Source organism: Triturus cristatus, chromosome 5_2 (assembly GCF_964204655.1).
Source record: "Triturus cristatus chromosome 5_2, aTriCri1.1, whole genome shotgun sequence".
NCBI lineage: Eukaryota > Metazoa > Chordata > Amphibia > Caudata > Salamandridae > Triturus > Triturus cristatus.
The window spans coordinates 697,523,416-697,546,948 of record NC_140588.1 but is presented as its reverse complement, the minus strand read 5'-3'; the positions used below and the strand labels follow the sequence as shown (position 1 = coordinate 697,546,948).

Here is a 23,533-nt window from a genome sequence, read left to right as displayed (position 1 = left end):
CGGGACCTTTTGTCATGGTGTTACGGTAAGGTACGCCTACTGTGCATCTCATTAGCGATGTATATCGCTAAGATGCGTGGCGTTACTAAAACGGCAGCTAACATGCGCTAATGCATGTTAGCGCCACCTTGTTAATAGGGCGATGAAATTATCGCCGCTTTAGCGGCATAAAGTGCCGCTAAAGCGGCGATAATGCCCTTGTAAATATACCCCCATGTTCCTTTCTCTCAGACAGAAAACAATCGGTTGCTCTTGGTGATCATGTATCCAAGCCTTTCTCCCTCCCCTTTGGAGTTTCACAAGGGCCATCACTAAGCCCTACACTATTCAATGTGTATGTCACACCTTTAGCAAAACTGATTTGTTCCTTCGGGTTCTCCTTAGTTTGTTATACTGATGACACCCAGATTGTGGTCTCCATTTCAAATGACCTTCCAGAGGTGGCAAAGCGTTGCTGAAATTGCATGTTGGAGGCTGACAGAAGGATGGGAAATAACTGCCTCAAACTTAACTCATGTAAAACTGAGGGTCTTCTGTTCGGGAATGACTCCTCTTTTTGGTCACTCATCTAGTGTCCTCAGGATTTTGAAAGTCTTCCATTTCCTGCTATAACAGTCAAGAGTCTGGGAGTACTGTTTGACGATAAATTGACTTACTCAGACCAAATCAATCAAGTCACTTCGACATGTTTCTATCTTCTAAGAATTCTGAAGAAAACGTTTTCTACATCCCTTTTGAGCTTCAGAAAAGAGTAATTGTTGCCCTAGTGCTAACCACAATCAACTATTGCAATTCTCTATGTTGACATTCAACAATGATTACTAAATAAACTCTAGATCCTACAAAATGCAGCTTCCTGCCTTCTCCTTAATATTCCAAAATTCAGTCAGTCTCCCAGGTAATAGTTGATCTTCACTGTCTGACGGTGGAAAAATTGGTTGCTTTTAAGGCCCTCTGCATTGCTCAGAAAATGTTTCATGACTCTGGCCCGGAATCTCAAAAGACTAGGTCCCAATGGTACCTCCCTAATAGAATGCTACTTTCCACATTTTCAAAGAATATAGTGATGTCTAAAAGGGCACTTTGGGGTGGCAGAAGCTTTATCTCGTCCACCGTAAAATTGTGGAACAGTTTGCTTTTGCAATTAAAATCTCACACCAACTTGACTCATTTCAGAAAATCACTCAAAACGTGGCTGTTTTCAAATTAGTCTCACCAGGATCATAATCTAGCTCAGTCAATTTGCTAACGCCAAGAAGCCTATGGGCATATGCACGCTTTGTAAAATATTAATTCATTCAGAGTGGCAGTCTTTTAGCATCACAGCAGTTCTTTCTGGCAAAGTCCACAGATTCAGAAATGTAATGAAGAGTTGGGGTCTGAGATCCAATATTTATACCTGAAGCCCACTTTGAAGTGGAGGAAGCTTCTGGAGGTGTCCACCCCCACCCCCCCGAAGTGGCAGACATCTCCCTTCCTCCATGTCCTGGTCCACAAAAGACCAGTGTCAACCCTTTGCGAGTGTGTTCAGGCAGAGCTCTTGTGATGAGCAAGTGTGGTAAGTGTGAGCTCCTCCACCTCATTAACTCAGAGTGGCCCATCTGACAACACCTATCTTCCCTTTGTCTCACTGTTTGGTAGCACTACACAAAGACCGACTGCCAGTTACACCTAGTCATGTGGCCCAGTATCAGGCTGCAGGCACCAAATGGTCAGGACAAAAATTGCCAACTTTCTAAAAGTTACATTTTCAGAATTGTGACAAAAATCCGACTTTACCCATAAAAGGAGCTTGTAATTTCAATTCTTTGGACACCAATCTCGATCTCTCCATCTGCTCTCAATTGGAAGTTATAGATCAATAAATGTAATAAGGTAACACCAATGTTATCCAATGGGAGAGGCAGGCCTTGCAGTAGGGAAAAATGAATTTAGGAGCTTTTCACTAACAGGACATGTCCTGCTTTTAAAATACACTGCACCCTACCCTCTGGGCTGGTCAAGGTCTACCCTAGGGGTAACTTATGTATGTTAAAAAGGAAGGTTTGTGCTTAGCAAAAGGTTTATTTTGCCAGGTAAACATGGACATTTAAAACTGCATCCACAGGCTGCAATGGCAGGTCTGATAAGTGTTTAAAGGGTTACTTTAGTGGGTGGCACAATGAGTGCTGCAGTCCCACTTGTAGCATTTACTTTACAGGCCCTGAACCCATGTAGTAACACTTTACTAGATTGACAAGTAAATAAAATAGGCCAATTGGGTGTAGCGTATTTCACCATGTTTTAAGGAGAGAGCACACGCACTTTAGCACTGGTTAGCAGTGGTAAAGTGCGTAGAGTCCTAAATCCAGCAAAAACAAATTCAGCAAACAGGAGCATTGAAGGCAAAAGTTTAGAGGGGAACCACACCAAGGATGCCTGGTCTAACATACAATATGTACATTAATGTAAGCAAAAAAGCTTAAGCATGGTCTTAAATTAAATATTCAAAATAATTCCATGTGTACTTCTGGGATTTCAGTGTTGCAGTTTTTCACGCATACTTAATGAATCTTCCAAAAAGTTATACATTTATTACACACAGAAGAAGCGACTTGAGTGAATATGTCATACTTTTTCTGTGACTCAGCCCATGACTATTTTTCACAATAAAAAGCTGAATTTGGATAACAGTTGTAGCAATTTGTTTTCCTTGGTTAGGTGGATGTTCTCAGGCAATCCCCTTTGTTTCAGCTTTGGAAAAACATATGTGTTTTTGTCACCATCGGTGTCAATGTCAGTCAGAATAGTTCATCAATGGAATGTATTCAGTGAGGAGCATACTGTGGCATCCTGGTGTTTTTGTTGACATTCTGAGCTCTGCCATTTATTGCTCATGTCATTCACACAGGGGCGTATCCTCCGTAATGTCAGAGGATCACCACCCCCTGCTAAAAGATAAAAAATAAAATGATAATAAAAGCATTTTATTATGATTTTATTTTTGCCTGTCAGATAGCCAACAATGCAAGTGTTCAGCGTGGCGGGCCAAGCAATCCTGTGTAACAGGCATGGCAGGGGGAGGAATGGTGGAATATTTTATCTGTGCATGTCAGTTTAGCCGACTGTCTTAGGCTGGCCAAACAGACATGCGCACTTAGGTTTCTCCAACCCAGCAGTGTTTCACAGCCAGGTTGTAGAAACGCCACAGGCTCCCAGGTACTGTCTGAGCAGCACACCAGCCTGCTCAGACCAATCCAATGCTTCTCTCATGCTGGGAATAATATTCAAGGCATCAGAGAAGCGCCTGGATTGGCATCTGGGAGCCTGCGCAGTATGCAGCTGGAGTCAAGGATCGGGAGAGGAGCAACGCAGCAGCCGTAGCGGCAGGTAAGTACAATTTTAAGAATTCTAATTATGTCTTCCATTTTGGTTGTTTCCTCCCACCCCCTAGTCTCACCACTAAAAAATGTGCCCAACCACCAATGCATTCACCATCTGCCATTGCATGATTATAACTGATGGTCATGATGTATGGAGCTTTGCCATTTCATAATCACCATACACCATGTTTTCATTTCATTGTTGCAGCAGTGAACTGAGTCCCTATAAGGATGTACATCCTCTTTTCTTCATTTCTGTGCTGCAAGGTCGACTTCAGAAAACATTCCAGGAGTCTCTCTTATATGTGAGTTCAGGCTTGCAAATGGGCACAGTTGGCCCTATTCACAGAGGTACATTTGGCCATAAATGTAAGTTTCTTACTAAATGTAACTTTTGTTACATCTGCCAGTAATTCACAAAAGGGTTCATAGTAGGTGTAAGCACATTTCAGGGTGCTGAGAGCTCTCATACAAATGTGAAGTGAGTCCCCTGCATCCGTAAATCTCACTCAACGGGAAGAAAAATTGATAATCTAAAGCGTGGTTAGCCTTGGAAGTATGTGAATGCCCACAAACATGTACATTCACAAACTCTTTTCCACCCTGGAAATGTATGATTTTTATTCTAGCCAAGAACTGGTGTAAATTTCTTTCCATGATAGGAATGGGAATGGATCACACGGAGATTTATAGGGTGTTATAGGGAATGGGGTTTCTCCACAGCAAAAACCATTTCCCCATGGACACAAAAATGTGCTTTTGCATAACAGATCCTATTCCCCTCTTCTCAACTATGTAGAATGCCGCACTGCAGAAACGGTATCATGTTAGAAAGGTCACATGATCTTGAGGAATATGCAAAGAATCCTGCACCTGGAGCAGCTTTCCGGTGATTCCTTGGGAAGGTTTGTGAATTCCAGAAAGCAGTAAATCTATACTACATGGAAGTGTGAATCAGCGAGCTTACCTTCTTAGTGAATCAGACCCTGTGTTTTCTGTGACCAGAAACATGACAAAATGTGCAACTAAAATCTGCTCTTTGCTTCTATTTTAAATACATTCAGAGAGCACTCGGCCCCCTTTAGAATTGTGAAAAATGCAGTCTTGGGTTTCAACACATATGATGTGAACCTCTGAAATGTATTCCAAAATTAGAGAGCACTTTTGAGGCAAGTAGGGACGGATGGAAGGCTGGCCTCTGGGGAAACGAGGGAATTCCTAAAAGGGCTGTGATTCCGAACAGACAGTAGGCTGGGTCAGAGTTAATCACACGCCAGGCGCACCTCTGGATAGGCAAGCAGGATTGGCTTTAGTTACTCGTATATGGGGCACACCGTTGACACTGGCCGTAGCAGAGTAGGTTACATACCAGCCATACATTTGACAGGCTGGGAATTCTGTGGTAATCTCATTGAAAGGCCAGACTAGGAGACCTGAAGCAGAGCCAGACAGAAAACACACGCACATCTGAAACGCCAGTAACAATGCAGAAGAGTCAGTCACACGTTGCGCACATGTAACAGATAGACAAGGCAGTCAGTCACGTGATGGGTGCACCTTTTATATGCTCCAGGGTAGGACATAGTCACATGTCAGAGAAGACCCTGAAAGGCTGTCGTGTCAGGCACACCCGTGAAAGACCAGAAGGACTGAGCCGAATGCCATTTACACACTTCGTAGGCTGGTAGGGCTGTGGTGATGTGTCACATGTAAAGTGCATGTTAGGTACCTATCTGACAGTGCTGTACGGCTGGGGCAGAGTCAGTCACACGTCAGGTGCGTTGTGCACCTCTTAAAGTTCAGTAGGGCTATCATGAAATCACCGTACGCATCTTTCTCTGCTACCATTCATAAATACTTCACTAGAGAGGGACACTGCGAGATAAAAATGTGCTTGCAATAAATTGTCACAGGTGACTCGTGATGGGCCTTAATAGGGAGATTACACTCTTCCATGTAATGTAATAACATGCATGTCCACCTTGAATGTAAGTATTGTTGGACATAAATAATGAACCTATGAATATGTTTACAATTAGATGCACCAGTAAGAAATATATTGACCCCATAAAGTGAATGGAAACATCTTCAGAATTACACATAGGCAGAGTGGCACCATTCTGTCTACTTTGTGAGGAGAGGACAATAAATTTCACAGTTGTCTGTGCACTCCCAGCCACAGCTCACCCTCATAAAGTGTATGTTGATCCTAGAGCTGCCCGTCGGTGCCTGTCACTGCCACGTGTCACATTCTGTTTCTAATTAGCTTTGGCTTTTAAAGCTCAAACAAACATTTCTAACAGCGCGTTGTTGTGTTGGGCAATGCCTTGTCCATAGATAATCCAGGCAATAACGAAGACTGCCAACCAGGGGATAAAGAACTAAAAGCCGGTGTTCATTAACCAGGTCATCCTTTCCTCTTGGCAATTCGCTGTTAATCTTTCACTGAGTCTACAATACATTTCCAAGCGGTAGAACCTTTGCCCCCTGTTCACTGCATGTGATGAGCAAAGTGCTGGGCAGCACGGTTTACAAGGACAAAACGTGTTATAATGTTAACATCTGGGTGATCAACTCCTCTTATAGGAAAGTTTCATATTTACTGATTTGATCTAAGACACAATCTATGAGTGTTGTGCTATACATGGAAGATTGCATGCATTTGAACTTGCTGCAGGCAATGTTTGCTTTAATTTCAAGGAAAACAACAGTAAAAAACGGCCCAAGCAGACCATGAAACAGGCCCAGGAACAGCTAAAAAACCAGAGCATACACTGACCAGTCAGGCCAGTGCATCAGGTACGGTCCGCTAATCGCCCTACAGGCCAGTCCGACCCTGGTAACTACCACAATGGAAACCACAACTCTGTATATTACTGGAGATTGGCCAGACTTCTGTCGCCAGAGTGATTCACACAAACATACCGATGGAGAAGAGGAAGGGGTCGAAGCCAGTGGCCTCTCCTGGTGCAGTCTCATTGACGATCCATCCCACGGTGGAACTGACGGTGACTGCAATAGAGAAGAGGTATACTGCTACTCCACAGCGATCAAACATACAATCAAAACAGAACTATGCACATTTGGACAGATACAGTGGTGGCAAATGACGTGTCAGATAAAAAAATGTACCAGTTCTCAACATTTATTACAGGAAGATATTGTCATGTAACTTCACTCAAGACGTCTCGTGGCACTGACTGAAGGTGATAATCTTCTATGAAGAGAAGCCTTGTGCAAGTTCCCTTTTTGTGGTCTCCTTTATATGAGAACGATGCAGGAAATCCAATTGTTAGCCTTCGAAATCATTATGCTGTGAGATTGTGAGACTAGGTCACTGAACACAAGGTAGAAAACACGTTCTACTTAAATAATTCAGAGTTCTTTCCTTTTTTTTGTAAAATACTTCAATAGTGGTTGAAATGTGTTTTAAGGCATTGGTACAATTCCGGTCCTTGTAGAATCCCATTAGTAAGCATTGCCACTAAACCCTAAAGGCACAACAGGGAGGGGATTGGATGCTCACCTGTTTCTAGCATGAATTACTGCACACTCCAAAAACAGACATTTGAATTTCTCTGGACTCGAAGTCGGTGTCTCTATTGTTTGATAGATCACAAGTAGCTGTGTGCGAAATTCATTTCTTTTTGCTAAACTATGCAAAATTTCAGGAACATTACATCAAATTAGGCACACTTATGTAAAATGCAAAAGAAGCGCTATATTTTAGTGCAAAATGTGAATGTCTTGCTCGTAATTCTGCAAAAAACACTGGTGCCGCAAACAACAGCTGTTCATGTAGTTGCTGAGCACATGAGCACTTTTTTCACAAATGGCATGCACTTCCGCAATTTGGCATAATAGAGCAATTTTAGGAATTTCAGGTAAGAAGCATAATGTGAAATTGACGAAATTACGATAGTAATTACGCCAGTGTAGCAGAATTACATCTGGGCCAGGTATTACTTGGCACAACATGAAGAAAGAGAGAGATCATGATCTGGAGAGAAAAAGTTGTATGACCTCCTGAAAAGTTATGTTGTGGTTAGAGTTGGAAGAGAATTATTGTGGCAGTAAGTACAGTGCCAGAAAAGATGGTGTTCCTCCAGTTCTGAAGATCCTGGTCTAGGAAGTCTTGGCTATGTCCATTGCTTGTTTTTTTCAGCTTTGCTAGGCTGCACATTGAATATGTTCTTGCTTCTTGTGCTTGCCGTCCGTCTGGCTGTTATCAGTTTCTCTTTTTCAGTAATCGGAGTGACTAGGGTTGATGCGAATAGATGCAGGTGTTAAGGGATTCTAGGGGCAATGGGTGGATTTATTCTACAGAGAAAGTGAACTCAAAAGAAAAAGTTTGCCACTTTCAAGGTGTGTTCCTAAATTGAGAGAACAGATGTCTAGTTTGGAATGTAAGGTTTTAGCCGAAGCAGGGCTAGTAAGAGAATAAGCCCGGGCTGGAGAGATGTAATAGTAGAAGTGATTAATGCCCAAACGGGGTGAGGGTTTTGAACTGGATCTTAATCAGGCTGAATTTAAAAGGGTGACATCCTTTAGTCAATTAGGCGAAGGTAGGAGTTTTGTTTTACATCATTAGAAATAGGAGAAAGACTCTTAAAAAGAAGTAGGCATCATCTGCACACGAGTGAGAGAACATACCCTGTGTTGCCATAAAGATCACATGTGGTTTAAACTATAGACAGAATAGCTGGGTGACAGGGATGAGCCTATAGGAAACCATATCAAAGATTCAGATGAAAGAGTCGGTGGGTTTCCTATTAGGCAAATTATATCCTTCTTAGGGGCCGATGCCGATCCGGGTCGGAAGGGCACTGAACGTGATCCGGCCGAAAAAACTACGAGCCGTACGCGTGTTTTCTGCCTGACTCGTACAGCTGTACGAGCGAGCAAGTACAGTGCGAGCTATGTGAAATTCACCGACCGAGTCGTTTCCGGGTCCAAACCGCTCCGTACGTCTCGGCCGTAAGCTAACCGCGGTGTGCAATGGATGCGATTTACTACCGAGCCAGTACGATGCACGCGTCGGACAGCTGGTGCGAGCCAGAGTGTCCAGCTTGCAAAACATCCGGGAAGTTGCCTTTGGGGGTCCGCGTCGGACCCCCTGTCACCCACAGCCCTACGACTCGGACACAGGGGGAGACCCTGGGGAGACCCAAGGGTCCCCCCAACACAGGCATGTACGGTGCGGATGGCACCGACCCGTACCCACTGTAGCGGGTGCCCTTGTGCGAGACGTACCCATTCAGTCAATGGGAGCCCATGTACGCGTCATACGACTGGCTCCCATTGACTTCTATGGGAGTCCAACGAACCGAGTCCGGCAGCATACGGCCGCATTGTACTCGCTTGGTCGGACTGCAGGACTCCGGCTCGGTCGGAAAACACTCCGGATATGGCTTGGTCGGAGAGATTTCCAACCCAGATCGTAATCGGCCCCTAAGTGTGAAGCTGGTGAACCAGTTTAAGACCTTACTAGAGATACACTGGAGCACAAATGAGATCCAAAGTAATTCCCTTGTTAAACCATGTCAAAGAGAGCTTGAGGCGAACGATCAACCATACATCACCATCGTCCAAGAGATGCAGTTCATCATGCAGCAACTGAAGGTTTTCCTCTTTCTCCTACATAGTGATCTGAAATCTGACTGAAAGAGAAAAAGACCATTCTATGTCATTTTAAACATTTCTGTGGGGCCATGCCTTAGTGAAGGGTCTCAAGTCAGAGGGTTCAAGCTGAGGTTTCCCTTGCATTTGTGTGAGTTGGCAGAGTCTAAGAATCAATAATGAAATCTCTGAAGAAATCTGGGTATCGACCGTTTGGATAAAAATAGAATTTGGTTGCAAGAGACCTTTCGAATCATTGGTGGGGAAGTGGTTAGGTAATGTGTTTCTGGGTTGCTTGTCGGGTGAAATATAGTAAATTGATCCAGTCTTGGAGCATGCTGGGAGGTACCAGCAGAAAGAGGATCGCTGGGAGCAGAGAGCATTCTGGCAAACTGATGATACACATGTGGTTGTACACGTGAAGTCAGGGAGGATTGGAGGTTGGAGGGGATCCTATACGTATTTGATGCTTGTGAAAAGATTCTTCAGTGGTCGAGCAAATTGTGAATCTGTTTATTAACAAATATGTCTCGTGCGTCGAGAATGAGATTATTTTTTAATAAGAATAAGGACTTTGTAGACCTTTTCCTTTATTAGAGTAATAAAGAGATTCAGCTGTGTGCATTTGCAGTGTGAATGAGAGTCATCATTTCTTTTCAAGCAACCATTTTCGTGGCCTGCTAATGTTGACTTTCAGACAGAACCAAGTCAGGGATTTTCTTCCAAAAGATGTGATTTCATGAAGTGATGTGGTTAATCACTTCTGATACGAACATTAGAAAGTTAAGTTGTTTAATCATTAGTCAGAGGCGTCCTCTTTAAGCTTTTCTCCCCACTTACCAGCAATTTGCTTCACTTTCACAAAACAAGCATCAAGGACTGAATGCAGAACCCATGTCATTTGAATGTATACAATTGTCAGGTTTGGCTGCACTTTACTTGTATACTAATTATAGTGCAAATTTGCACACAACACTTTGTCAAGAAAAGTGAGTTGGAAGAAGAGAGTCTTTGGGTGGTCGACGCACATTCCTATCAATGGATTGGTTACCTGTCTGTAGATGCGTCTCCATGCTCTGAAAAGCATGGGACGCCAATTGGGAGTCTGAGAAGGAATAGTAAGTAACAGTTTATTTGTACACTTATATTGTGTGCGCACAGACACTGTTAAGAAGCATGGGAAACAGGAAGAGTGGCATCACAGTAGCCCAGGTACACACTTACTAACTTGATTAATTATCTATTATTACATTGGTATAATCTGCTACGAGCATTCACTACTTTTTAGCAACACAACAAGTTGATGGACTTAGTGCTAAAACGTTTCAAACACTCACCCTCAGTCACAGATCTGGGTTAAATCCATAATTATTTAGCTCACCATACTATCACAGTTTGGACCCAGCCATATGCAAATCAGTCTCTTGACCCTGTTGCACATGGGAACAGTCCAGCCTGAACTGCCAGGCCAGGTCCTCCCTGGACTGGAAACAAGCATCCTGGGACCAATTTTGGGGTATCACCCCTCATAAGCCAGGCTAGCTTGAATCCAGTGGCACAATGATCAAGGGACAAATGTCTGGGCATACCCTAACCACTTAGGGCGAACATAGCAACACAACAAGATGATGGTCGAAGTGCTGAAACTTTCCAAACTCTCACCCCCAGTCACAGATCTGGGTTAAATCCCTCATTCTTTTGCTCACCATACCACTCCAGTTTGGACCCACCTATATGCAAATCAGTCTTGACCCTACCCCCCATGGCTGGAACTAAACTGGAATGGCATTGTGTGCAAAATTTGAGTCCCAGATCTCTGCATTGGGGGTGAATGTTTGACATTGTTTCAACATTCCGTCCATCAATTGCTCCTTTTGCTTTCATTCACTACTTTTTATCAGAGTGAGATAACATTTTAATATGAAACATACTAAGTCACGTGAAGCAATTAATGATACAAGATCTTGGTAGACTTAGCGATGATGATGACTTCAGGCAATCAAGATGAATATAGCATTTCAAGAGTTTGAATTAAGTATAACTAACAGAGCTTCTGGGCCATATGTCAGAGACTGTGAAACCATCGAAAAAGCCAAACAACCCTGAGTGGGCCAGTTTTAATGAACGTATGAAAATGTATGTACTCAAGGTTGGCTAATCTAACACCAGATAAGACTGATAGAGCAAGCCCCAGTTTGTCAGCACCAAGCAAAACACAGGTTCTTGAGAGCAATAGACATATCAGCACTTTAAACTTTTCAACAGTGCAAGAATCCAAAAATCATTTCGGGGTTTATATTTCTCATGCTGTGATCCTAGCAAATCACAGCTATGTTTAAGACATGGCAAACAACAACGATGGATCTTCAAATCACTTTCTTAGAGGAACTTCCCAGTGCAATTGCTCAAATAACCAAGATTAGAAACCTTTGTTGTAAATGGCAGTATAACTAAATTGGATGGAATAAAGTGGATTCCTGGTTAAGGATAGATCAAATGATGGCTCTTGCCCCAAAATAAATTAACTCCTCCCCTTAGACTGTATAGTTAAAATATTTTGCACAAGGATAGCAAATTAATTATCCAAACAGAGATGTTAGAATTAGCAAAAAAAGAACATTAAACTAAGGTGGTGCACTCTACATTAGCTGTGGAAGACTCAAATCATCCCTCAGTTTAAATTGTAGCTAATATAAAGAAAAAAAATATCTAAAGAAAAATAAATAGAGATATATATCCAATACAGTGTTTTGGAAATGTGATATGTTCTGTCATATGACCTGCAACAACTCCCAGTTCTGTAGAGCTTGTAGTTATTGTTAGGGTGATCAGAGAAAGGGATTTTTGTCCCTTAATAACTTTGCACCCATTTGACGAATAGCCAAATAGCTTGCAGACATGTTGCCCCTGTTTCATTCTCAAGGTCCTGAAAGTTTTCCTGCGTTTCTTCAAGGGGGTGCAAAGAAACAAGGGGGTGTCCCAAAACAGGCGTAAAATCGAATGCATTTTTACATAGACTTTTGTATTTCATGTAGCGCTAAAACCGTCCGTCGGATTTTGACAAAATTTGTAAGGATTATATATTCTGGTGCACAGATGATTCTGTGGGGTACTGCTGGTAAGTAGGGCAAGTATTTCATATGTTTTAAGTGCTTTTAATGTACTTATATTTGTGGCCACGGTAGTACCGTGGTTCTATCGCAGTATATAATGATGACAAGTCATTAGCTGATTGGCTAATGACTGCCTTTACAAAAGTTAAAGGCAGTCATCTTGTTTTTAGCTCGAGTTGCCCTGTGGTCTGCGTTATGCTATTCAATCTAGGTAAGTATTAGGTGTGTGTTTTTCCCACACCTATTACCACTTTACTAAAGTGGTAATAGGTAGGGAAAAATATTTATGAGTTGATACATATTTTTAAAAATAAATACGAGTACCGCTATACCAAAAAAGCGAACCAGTGAAAATACATTTTAAGACACTGTATTTTAGTAGTATAGTGTGCTAAAGTATTTTAATAAAAAAAATGCAAACCTTAGAAAAAAATTCTTGTGTACGGCAGCACCCCTGCACTACTCCGCAGTTGTTAAACAAAATATCTCAAACAATTTATGAATATTTTGCTCTACCTATTACCAGTTTAGCAAAGTGGTAATAGTTAATGCAAAAATAACAAACCTAATACATACCTATATCGGAAGACGTAATGCACAACACAGGTAAAGTGTAGCTATAAGCAACATGGCTGCCTTTAACTTTTGTAACGCCAATGATTATCTAATCAACTAATGACTTATAATAACTATTTACCATGGTACTGCAGCAAAATACCCCCATATTTTGCAACAGTTCCGCAAAAACAAATATTACCAACTTTAAATACATTTAACCGTATAGCATAATTACATTACTTACCTGCACTACACAAAATAAACATGTGCTCACCATAATATGTAATCCTGACAAATTTAAACAAAATACAACTTTTTTTTTTGCATAACACAAAATATAAAAGTGCATGCTAAATCTATTTGATTTAAGCACCAAACGGGAGCACACTTTTTTCTTTACACCCCCTTCAGCCAACCCCACAAAACTCCTTCAACAATTAAACCGGTGGAAGAAGTCTGCTAAAATATGCAGACATTCCTCAAACACATGCAAACTTATCAAGGTATAGAATGTAAAAAAGAACTATGGGTCGTTAATATGTACAATTTTCAAAACCAAAAAGTTAACCTATTACCACTTTATTAAAGTGGTAATAGGATGTTAACAATAATAACACTTTATAATTCTTAATTTGTAACAGCCTAACCCACAAGTCAGCAAAACACTGAGCGTACAATAATTCAGAATTATCACAAAATTTATGTGGCTAATCTTTACCTTTGGTAAACACAGACATCGGCCAATCACATCACCAGTTCTAAGCCGCTTGTACTATGGTATACAGTGAACTTTGCAATGTATAACTTTACAATGACTTACATTATGTATATATACAGTCATAAAATTAACATTTAGATATAATTTATATTTTTCAGATATAATATTCATGTTTTCACATAATTTAATGATCCCTTTCATTTTACTTACACACTCCACTTTACACCACTCCACTGTATAACTGTTCACTTTACCCCACTGCACTTTACAATATTTAGAATATGCCAATCCACTTAATGACACTACACTATATGCCATTCATTTTTACCTGAATCCACTATACATTACTCGACTCTAGTCCACCTAACTCCACTGTATGGCACTCCGTGTACACCACTTCATTCCATGCCACTATATTGTTCACCACTGTCTTCTATTACACGTTTGTGTATGCCAGTTTACTGGAAAACCCATCACTGTGCTGCTTGCAACTGTACTCTATTCCACTGTATGGATCTCCAGGTCGTGCAGCTCCACTATATGGGAATGCACTATGCCCTACTAAATGGTACACTACTGACGTGTACCCAATTTCAGTGTATGTTGCTCCACTCTATGACACTCAATTCCACTAAAATGCAGTATATGCCACTGCACTGTATCACAAGCTACAGTCTGCTATTTCAGTTTACAAAAGTATCTTCTTTGCCACTCCACTAAATGACACTTCAGTGTACGTCAGGACACTCTACGCTTCTGCAATTAACCCCATTTGTTTGTACAACACCCTATTTTACGCAACTCCACTATATGCCACTCAAATATACTTCTCAAGACTTAAAGCTAGTAAACTCAGTGTTATTACAGTAAACACTACTTAATTGTATGCTACTCCACTGTATGGTACTAAACTACAGACTACTCCAGTATACAATTGCATTGAACTCTATCACGCTGTACACCACTTTAGTGTACACTATTCCACTATGCACCACTTCACTGTACTACACCCCAATATACGGCACTCAAATGTAAGCAATTTTACTCTACAGCACAAAACTATATGACACTCGACTTTACGTAAGCCCACTGTACATCACTCAACTGTACCCCACTCCACTATATGGCACTCCACTATACCCCACTCCAGTGTACAGTATTCCACGCTACACAACGGCGTTGTACTACAATCCAATGCATGCCACTCGACTGGGCTCTATTTAAGTATACAAAATATGAATATATGCCCCTATAGTATACAATACTTCACTCTATAGCACTCTACTGTATACCACTACAGTGTACGTGAATACACTACAATATTTACAGTAAGTAACTCCACTTTACCACACTCCACTTTATACCATCCCAATGTATACCACTGCACAGTATGTCAGTACACTGTATGCCTGTGTAATATACACCACTCTACTGTATCCGAATTCAGTTTATGCCACTACACTGTATGCAGCTCCACTCTACGCCACTTAGCTGTAGGCAATTACAGTGTACATCAGTCAAGTATATCTAATTCACTCTCTTCCACTCTAGAATATTAAAATATACTGTACCATAATACACTTCACAACAATATCCTGCACTATATTGTACCACACTCCACCCAATAACACTCCAGTCCATAACACTAAACTATACTAATATAAAATGTTTCTTAGTAACATTACAAAAACCATTACAATTCACAAAAAAACCCTCAAAGTTTAAGGATAAGATATAGTTTGGAAAACTATGTATGTTTGGTATACAAATACAACTTAAACTACGCAAACATTAGAAATTCTACAGTTATAGTTATATCTTTAATTTATCATTTAGTCAGCACTTTGAAACAGATATGTCATACTTGGGAAACAGCCATGACTACGCGTTTTTTACCACGCGTAGTCATTACATTTCATGCTTTACAATGCATGCGATGTAACAACACGCAGCGTTTACTACACATACCATTACATTGCATGCGCTTTTATAACGCATGCGATGTAATGGCTATTCACGTCATTGTGAGGAAACTGAGGCTGTTTCCTCACAAGGACGCGCACCGCCCCTCAGACGATGCTGGAAGCAGGAACCAGGAGCAGAGATGGCGATGCAGGAGAGGAACCACGAGGAAAGAGACGTAAGGGGGATTGCGCTTGGGGTGGGGGTTACTTTTGTAGGGTTTAGGGTAGTGTTAAAGTAGTGTTGTAATGTGTGTGTTGTGTGGGGTTGTGTTTTATGTTTTAGGGTAGTTTTAGGGTGTTTGTGTAGTGTAGTGTTTTAGGGTAGTGTCAGTGTTTTAGGGTTTAGTGCAGTAGTAGTGTTTGTGTAGTGTAGTGTAGTGTTTTAGGGTTTAGGGTAGTGTTTGTGTAGTGTAGTGTTTTAGGGTTTAGGGTAGTGTTGTAGTGTTTGTGTAGTGTGGTGTTTTAGGGTTTAGGGTAGTGTTGTAGTGTTTGTGTAGTGTGGTGATTTAGGGTTTAGGGTAGTGTTGTAGTGTTTGTGTAGAGTTTTAGGGTTTAGGGTAGTGTTGTAGTGTTGGTGTAGTGTAGTGTTTTAGGGTAGTGTTTTAGTGTTTGTGTAGTGTAGTGTTTTAGGGTTTAGGGTAGTGTTGTAGTGTTTGTGTAGTGTAGTGTTTTAGGGTAGTGTTGTAGTGTTTGTGTAGTGTAGTGTTTTAGGGTTTAGGGTAGTGTTGTAGTGTTGGTGTAGTGTAATGTTTTAGGGTTTAGGGTAGTGTTGGTGTAGTGTAGTGTTTTAGGGTTTAGTGTAGTGTTGTAGTGTTTGTGTAGTATTTTAGGGTTTAGGGTAGTGTTGTAGTGTTTGTGTAGTGTAGTGTTTTAGGGTTTAGGGTAGTGTTGTAGGGTTTGTGTAGTGTAGTGTTTTAGGGTTTAGGGTAGTGTTGTAGTGTTTGTGTAGTGTAGTGTTTTAGGGTTTAGGGTAGTGTTGTAGTGTTGGTGTAGTGTAATGTTTTAGGGTTTAGGGTATTGTTGTAGTATAGTGTTTTAGGGTTTAGGGTAGTGTTATAGTGTTTGTGTAGTGTTTTAGGGTTTAGGGTAATGTTGTAGTGTTTGTGTAGTGTAGTGTTTTAGGGTTTAGGGTAGTGTTGTAGGGTTTGTGTAGTGTAGTGTTTTAGGGTTTAGGGTAGTGTTGTAGTGTTTGTGTAGTGTAGTGTTTTAGGGTTTAGGGTAGTGTTGTATTGTTGGTGTAGTGTAGTGTTTTAGGGTTTAGGGTAGTGTTGGTGTAGTGTAGTGTTTTAGGGTTTAGGGTAGTGTTGTAGTGTTTATGTAGTGTTTTAGGGTTTAGGGTAGTGTTGTAGTGTTTATGTAGTGTAGTGTTTTAGGGTTTAGGGCAGTGTTGTAGTAGTGTTTTAGGGTTTAGGGTAGTGTTGTAGTATAGTGTTTTAGGGGTTAGGGTAGTGTTGTAGTGTTTGTGTAGTGTTTTAGGATTTAGGGTAATGTTGTAGTGTTTGTGTAGTGTAGTGTTTTAGGGTTTAGGGTAGTGTTGTAGGGTTTGTGTAGTGTAGTGCATTAGGGTTTAGGGTAGTGTTGTAGTGTTTGTGTAGTGTAGTGTTTTAGGGTTTAGGATAGTGTTGTAGTGTTTGTGTAGTGCTTTAGGGTTTAGGGTAGTGTTATAGTGTTTGGGTAGGGTAGTGTTTTAGGGTTTAGGGTAGTGTTGTAGTGTTTGTGTAGTGTAGTGTTTTTGGGTAGTGTTGGGGTGGTCGTGCAGGGTGGTGTAGTGTTATTGTAGGGAGAGGAGTGGGGGTCGGGGAAGGGTTGTGCAGGGGTAGGGTAGTCACATACCTTGCAAACTTTAACCACGAGTATAGTGTTACCACGCATGCCTTTGCGTTGTGTGGTAAAGGCATAGTCATGGTTAAAGTTTGCGATGTAATGACATGTCGTTGTCATTGACATTGCGTAGTAATACCCGCGTTGTGATGGCACGCGTGGTATTGGTATGCGATGTAATGACATACATCCGTCATACTTATAACTCACATTTGTACTTATCCACCACCTTAAAATACAGATAAGTCGCGCACCTCCGTGCACAGTCTTCTCACCTCACTCGCCACACGACTATGTATTTCCGAGGAAGCGGTATATTCTACCTTTTTTAAAACAGGTCAATATTGGACACAGTAGGGCCGCTTTAACCTTCCTACAGTCTTTGACAACTGTAAGGATCTGTTTTATTACTGCTATTTATATTAACGGGGCCGATGTTTTATTGTAACGAGTTCTATTTTAATATGCATTTTATCTTGAATGTTTTATCTGTTTTTTATGTCTTTTTTAAGATCGTTTGTTGATCGAATTAAGATTATTGATGATGATGACTATAGTCCAATTGTTGTCATTAGTGCTAGATTTCATGTTCTTCCCAATCTTACAAGCTTTACATTTATTGAATTTTATGAATCCACCTTTCTCCCAGTCTAACCAAGTATTTGCCAATGTTTCACAGAAGTGCCTTTTTACCAATTGATCTGTGAGCAATGGAACGTTCCTGCATGTAATCCTTGGTGGTGGGTCCACTCTGTTACTGCTGTCTGGATCCTGACTGATTAAATTCCAATATTTACAAAAGATCATTTAGATTGCTTGGCTTTACTTGCTGTAAATTAGAATCAATGTTATGTCATCCTCCTTTTTCATATCAAGGCCCTGTTCTTTTATTGGTAATGAGCGTCTGAAACAGATTCTTTTGTTTTCCTCTTTCCAGACCTTTTTCCTTTGCCTTCCATTGTTATTCTCTCTTTTTGAATCTCTTTGTTACCTCTTTAAAGTGAATTTCAAGAACACGGTCTTGATATGAAAAAGTAGGATGACATAAGAATAGAATCACCACTGAAATATATATATATTCATTGAAAATAAGGAAATTATAGTTAGGGCTAGTTTTTACTCGTACAAAACCGTAGAAATTCAGCAGTTATAGTTACCTGAGCTAACTATAACTTACGCTCCCGCAATGAACTGCTTATGACCTCACATATTATATCAATCATGACATGGTCAGTGACATCACTGATAACATCTAACATGACATCACTGATGCCATCATCCAGTGATTGTGAATGTTTTCTAAACGTTTGAGTGTTAAAGATATGTTGTCAGATACATACAAATATTAAATTAGTGAACTTTGTGTACTGCTAATGAGTGATACAATGTGTAACACATATCATGTGAGTGACTGTGCGTATTAATGTGTGAGTAGCTGTCTTAGAGGCTCTATGGGTGTGTGAGCGGTTGTATGGGTGAAAGAGTGGTTGCATTTGTGTGTAAAGTGCTGTAAGGGTGAGCGAGTGACTGTCTGTGTGGCTGTGTGGGTGAGTTGGTGTGTCAGTGGTGTATGGGTGAGTGAGTGGGTATGTGAGAGGCTGTATAGGTAAGTGATGGGGTATCTGAGAGTATGGATGAGTGGCTGCATATGTGTTGTATGGGTGAATGAGTGGGTGTGTGAGTGACTGTATGGGTGAGTGTGTGCTTGTGTTAGTGACTGTATAGGTGAGTGTTAGTATATGTATGAGTGAGTGGACGTGTGAGTAACTGTATGTGTGAGGGAGTGCCTGTGTGAGTGTATGGGTGAGTGAGTAGGTGTGTGAGTAACTCTATGGGTGACTGACTCAGTGTGTGAGTGGCTGTATGGGTGAGTGAGTAGGTAGATAAGTAGCTGTATGGATGGGTTAGTGGTTGTGTGAGTGGGTGTATGGGTGAGTGGATATGTGAGTGGCTCTATGGATCAGTGAGAGGGTGTGTGAGTGCTTGTATGGGTCTGTGAAAGGGTATGTGAGTGGTTGTGTGGGATTGGGTGTATGAGACTTTCTTTGGGGTGTGAGGGGGGTATGTGAGGGGTTTTGTGGATGATGCCACCAGTGATGTCTTTTGAGATGTCATCAGTGATGCCATTTGAGATGTCATCAGTGATGTCATTTGAGATGTTATCAGTAATGTTATCAGTGATGTCACTGACCATGTCATGAGTGATATAATATGTGAGGTCATAAGCAGTGGATTGGGAGGGCATAAGTTATAGTTAGCAAGTCTAATCTAATCTAGTCAATTTGTAGAGTGCATGATTACACAGAGGCATCCCAGCGCTGAATTAGAACAGTAGATTCTAACAAATTCAGCCCAGGTAGGAACTGAACGGGGAAAGGTTAGAGAAAAGCCATGTCTCAAGAGCCTTCCTGAAAGCAGGTTTGAATTCAGACTGGCGCTGGGAGACAGTCAGAGAGTTCTATAGTCTGGGTGTCAGAAGTTTGAAGGAATAGCAACCCCATCTAGATTGACAGATTCTGGGTGTTATTATAAAAAAAAGGAAGTCGTGGACCTTAAAGATCTGCCAGGTTTGTAAGGTTTAACAGGGACATGAAGAATTTGAGCCCTCCTACTGTGTAAAGCCCTGTAGGCAATGCAAAAGGGTTTAAACTGGACACGTTGCTTTATGGGTAGCCAAAGTAAGCCAGCCAGGGTCTTCCTTGTAGACCGGTGCTTTGGGATTTTAAGGAGAAGATGTGCAGCGGCATTTTGAATAGTCTGTAGCCTCTTTTCAACATTGCATGGGGACCCTAATTAAAGGGACTTTCTGTAATCCAACCGGGATATGATCAAAGCCTGAATGACGAGTCTCTGTTCCGGGGGTAGGGGAGATAGGAGATCCAACACTGTCCTTAAAAGTCTTAGAACCCCAAAGCATTTTGCCTCTAGCAAGTTCGCTTGAACTTCCATTGTAAGCCTGTCATCTAACCAGATGCCCAGACTTCTTATTTTGTTTTTCGGGATAGGAGCACACCCTAAGCATTCCGGACAGGGAAGGGGCTCACTCTTGTCTACATTGTTGCCTAACAGCATAAGCTCCGTCTTGTCCCAGTTCAGTTTACGAAGCAAATTGACATTCAGTTAGCTACCTCTTTAAGTCAGGGGACAAGTTGATTATAGTTAGAGCCCAATTCAGGAGAGATTAATACAACTAATGGTGTATCATAGGTTTATGACACTATAGTCAGGCTAAATTACTGGACTAACTCTGCAAGAGGACGCAGGTAAAGGTTAAACAGAGTAGGGCTTAGCGTGGAGCTCTGGGGTACGCCACACTTCATGGGCAGAATATCAGAGAAACATGCTTGGTCCCGTACCTGGAAGGTTCTATTTCCAAGGAAGGAACCAAGCCATTTTAACACACAACCACCCATACCAACCTCAACGAGCCTTTTGGAAAGCATTGAATGTTCCTTCAAAAGGCTGCGGAGGACTTAAGTCACAGCTTATTTTAGTGAATTTCTAAGGTTTTTTACCTTCTATTTCCTACCTATAACATCCCTGTACGTTTTGTTTTTTTAGTGAATTTCTATGTTTTTTAAAATTCTATTTCCTAACTATGACGTCCCTGTAAACTTTTCTATTTTTAGTGAATTCTATGTTTTTTTAAAATGTTATTTCCTAACTGTAACCTGTAAACTTTGAGAGTGGGTGTGTGAGTGGCTGTATACGTCAGAGAGTGGGTGTATGAGTGGCTTTATGGCTCTGTGAGTGGGCATGTGAGTGGCTGCATAGGTCTGTGAGTGGGTGTGTGAGTGGTGATATTGGTCTGTTAGTGGGTGTGTGAGTGCCTGTGTGGGTCTGTGAGTGAGTGTGTCAGTGGCTGTATGGGTCTGTGAATAGGTGTGTGAGTCTGGTAGTGGGTGTGTGAGTGCCTGTGTGGTCTTTGAGTGGGTGTGTGAGTGCCTGTGTGGGTCTGTGAGTGGATGTGTGAGTGCCTATGTGGGCCTGTGACTGGGTTTTTGAGTTTTTAAACTGCTGCCGGGAATACATGTGAACGTCGCATACAGGGCAATCTGAATCGGAATCGCTTGTAAAAACGAGTTGTATGGTCTTTTTTACAATTTGTATGGAGAGCGTCTATTTGTACGGATCGTACTTCCTAGGTTGTAGGGGAATCCTTACAAGTACGAGTTGTATGGGGAAAACGCTCCATACCACGATTTGTAAAGCGTTTTTCCAGGATCAGAATCGGCCCCTCAGGGTATTTAAAAGTGAGAACCATGGACTCTGCTCCCTCCAGGAGACGGCAAGAAAGAAACCCCTCATCACAGTCACTGCAGATCAGATAGTGCTCCATTAGATCAATGATGCATTCACCTCCTTTAAATATTTCAGATTGTTGTTCAACATGAAATACAGGAGGAAACACATTTGATTTGTCACTTTACGGAAGTGGAGATTCAACTGGGGCACCTGCTCTATAAGTGCTTCCCATTGAGTTTAAATTACTGTGAAATGTTCACCAGGGCCACAATGGAACCTCATTTTTTTTGTGGAGGAGTCCCCAGGTTTGCTGAAAACATCTACCCAACTGGAGTACTTTCATCTTGTTAATTAGAAAGTGGTACCTCGTTGGGTAAACGTCTTTTGCATATTCTGCACTACAGCTGCATAAAGGACCACAAGTTAATATTTCCAGTGACCTTGTATGCATGTAATTTTGACAATATGATTTTTCCTCGAGCATCTTCATCCACAAATCTTTAATAACGTGAATCCTCATTCTGAGAAGATGACGAGAACACAAAGATTTTCCCCAAACAGGGGTATTTATTCTTGACTGAATGAAGAAAGGGCTTTTTTATTTGGTAGGAATGTCCTCGTATTCCTCTGCATCAATAACGTGTCACCCAAATCATGTGGAAACGCGTTCAGGAGACTTTTCTTAAGATGTCCATAGACATGGGAAAAGGCGCAAAGACGTCTGCATACTACTTAGGAGGGGGGCTGGAATGTAATGGGGGTGTGGGGCCATGCGGCACCCCTTTCTCAGGCCGATTTTGGCAACAGGGGACCCTACCCCACAGGGCCCGACCTTGCTATTCTGGGTGCCCTCTAGCCGACCTAGGGCACCCAGTGTGCATTTTGTTAACCACGGGGGAGCCTCTGGCCTCCATCAGTCCCAGACAGCTCCCTACCTCCAGTGGGAGCACTGCTTAACAGGACAGAGGTAGCTCTTTCAGTACAACTAATTAGACGCAACCAAAAATGGATTTGAAATGACTGATTACCAGTGCCTACAAGGTCATTCTGAAGAAATGTTAAGTATTGGGTTAACGTTCATTCCGAGTGCTGGTGAAGGGCTTATAGAAATTCATTTACTATGTCTTTCAGTACAGCTGATCAATCTGAGCTGAACGTTCATTTGACATGACTGGTCAGCAGCGCCTGGAAGCTTACTGCTCGACAGTGTGTCTGGAAGTTGTCAGCAGGGCCCTGAAGTTTCTGCAGCTCTTGACAGCAATCAGCTTTGCACCTAGGTCCATGCCTGGTGGTTGGCGGGCTGAGTTTTATGATGAAGATCTTGGAACCTACCTGGAATTTTGCTGCTGGTACACTGCGACTATGAATACATCAAGGGGGCACAGCAAAATTGTGATGAACTGAACAGTTCCATAAAAAAAGGGAACACTTACCACACATGACAATAAAAATAACCAGCTGCTTGCCAGTCGACTTCTATGAAGAGAATAGCACCTGTACTGGGCACAGCAGAGACAGCTCGGCCCCCTGCCCCTCTACTGCCCTGCCAGATGGGGGGTGGTAAAAAAATGAGCACTAGGAGGCTTGGTCTTAGAGCAAATGAGTAGGGGCCCGCCATGTAGTAAAGCTGAAGTGCAGGGTTGTTGAAAGGGGCTGAGGGGTTTGGTGGATTATGGGCTGTTGGGTGGGTGGGGAGAGGAGCAAAGGGTTGTCAGGAAGGGGACACATTGAGGGTCCGCCAATGGCCAACAGTACCTTAGCTTATGGGTCAGACATGGCATACGTATGCAGTCAATATATATGTGGGTGGCATGGGCTTTCTGTAAGATCACACAAAATAGTGTGTGTTGTCTGAGGGTTATGGGGCAGCATGTGCTAGTGCCCTTAAAATACGAGCAAGGAGAGGACAGTAGCCTCAGGTGCACAAGGTAACTGAGGGAACAGATAGAGGATAGAGATGGGGCGGGGGTACTATGGGTAGTCCGAGCTCGGTGCACTTAGGGAGGCAGCAAGCACAGGGTATCAGCATGGTCACAATGGCTCTGAGTATTCTGTGCCAGGAGAAGAGTGCCGGCGGGTGTGTGTTGTGTGTGTGTGTTGTGTGTAAGGGAGATAGAGGGTGGGAGCTTCATC

The 23,533-nt window shown here is 41.9% G+C and overlaps 1 protein-coding gene across 2 annotated transcripts in view; it reads right to left on the bottom strand.

The window, feature by feature from the left end:
* Nucleotides 1–23,533, bottom strand: part of LOC146829142 (xaa-Pro aminopeptidase 2-like) — a 565,756-nt gene that overhangs the window by 405,259 nt on the left and 136,964 nt on the right. The window contains exon 6 of one of the 2 annotated variants that reach the window (XM_085607766.1): nt 6,288–6,374. The exons of the other annotated variant lie outside the window; for it this stretch is intronic. Coding sequence (XP_085463892.1) covers nt 6,288–6,374 — 87 coding nt within the window. The remainder of the gene's footprint in view (nt 1–6,287; nt 6,375–23,533) is intronic. 2 annotated transcript variants of the gene reach the window in all.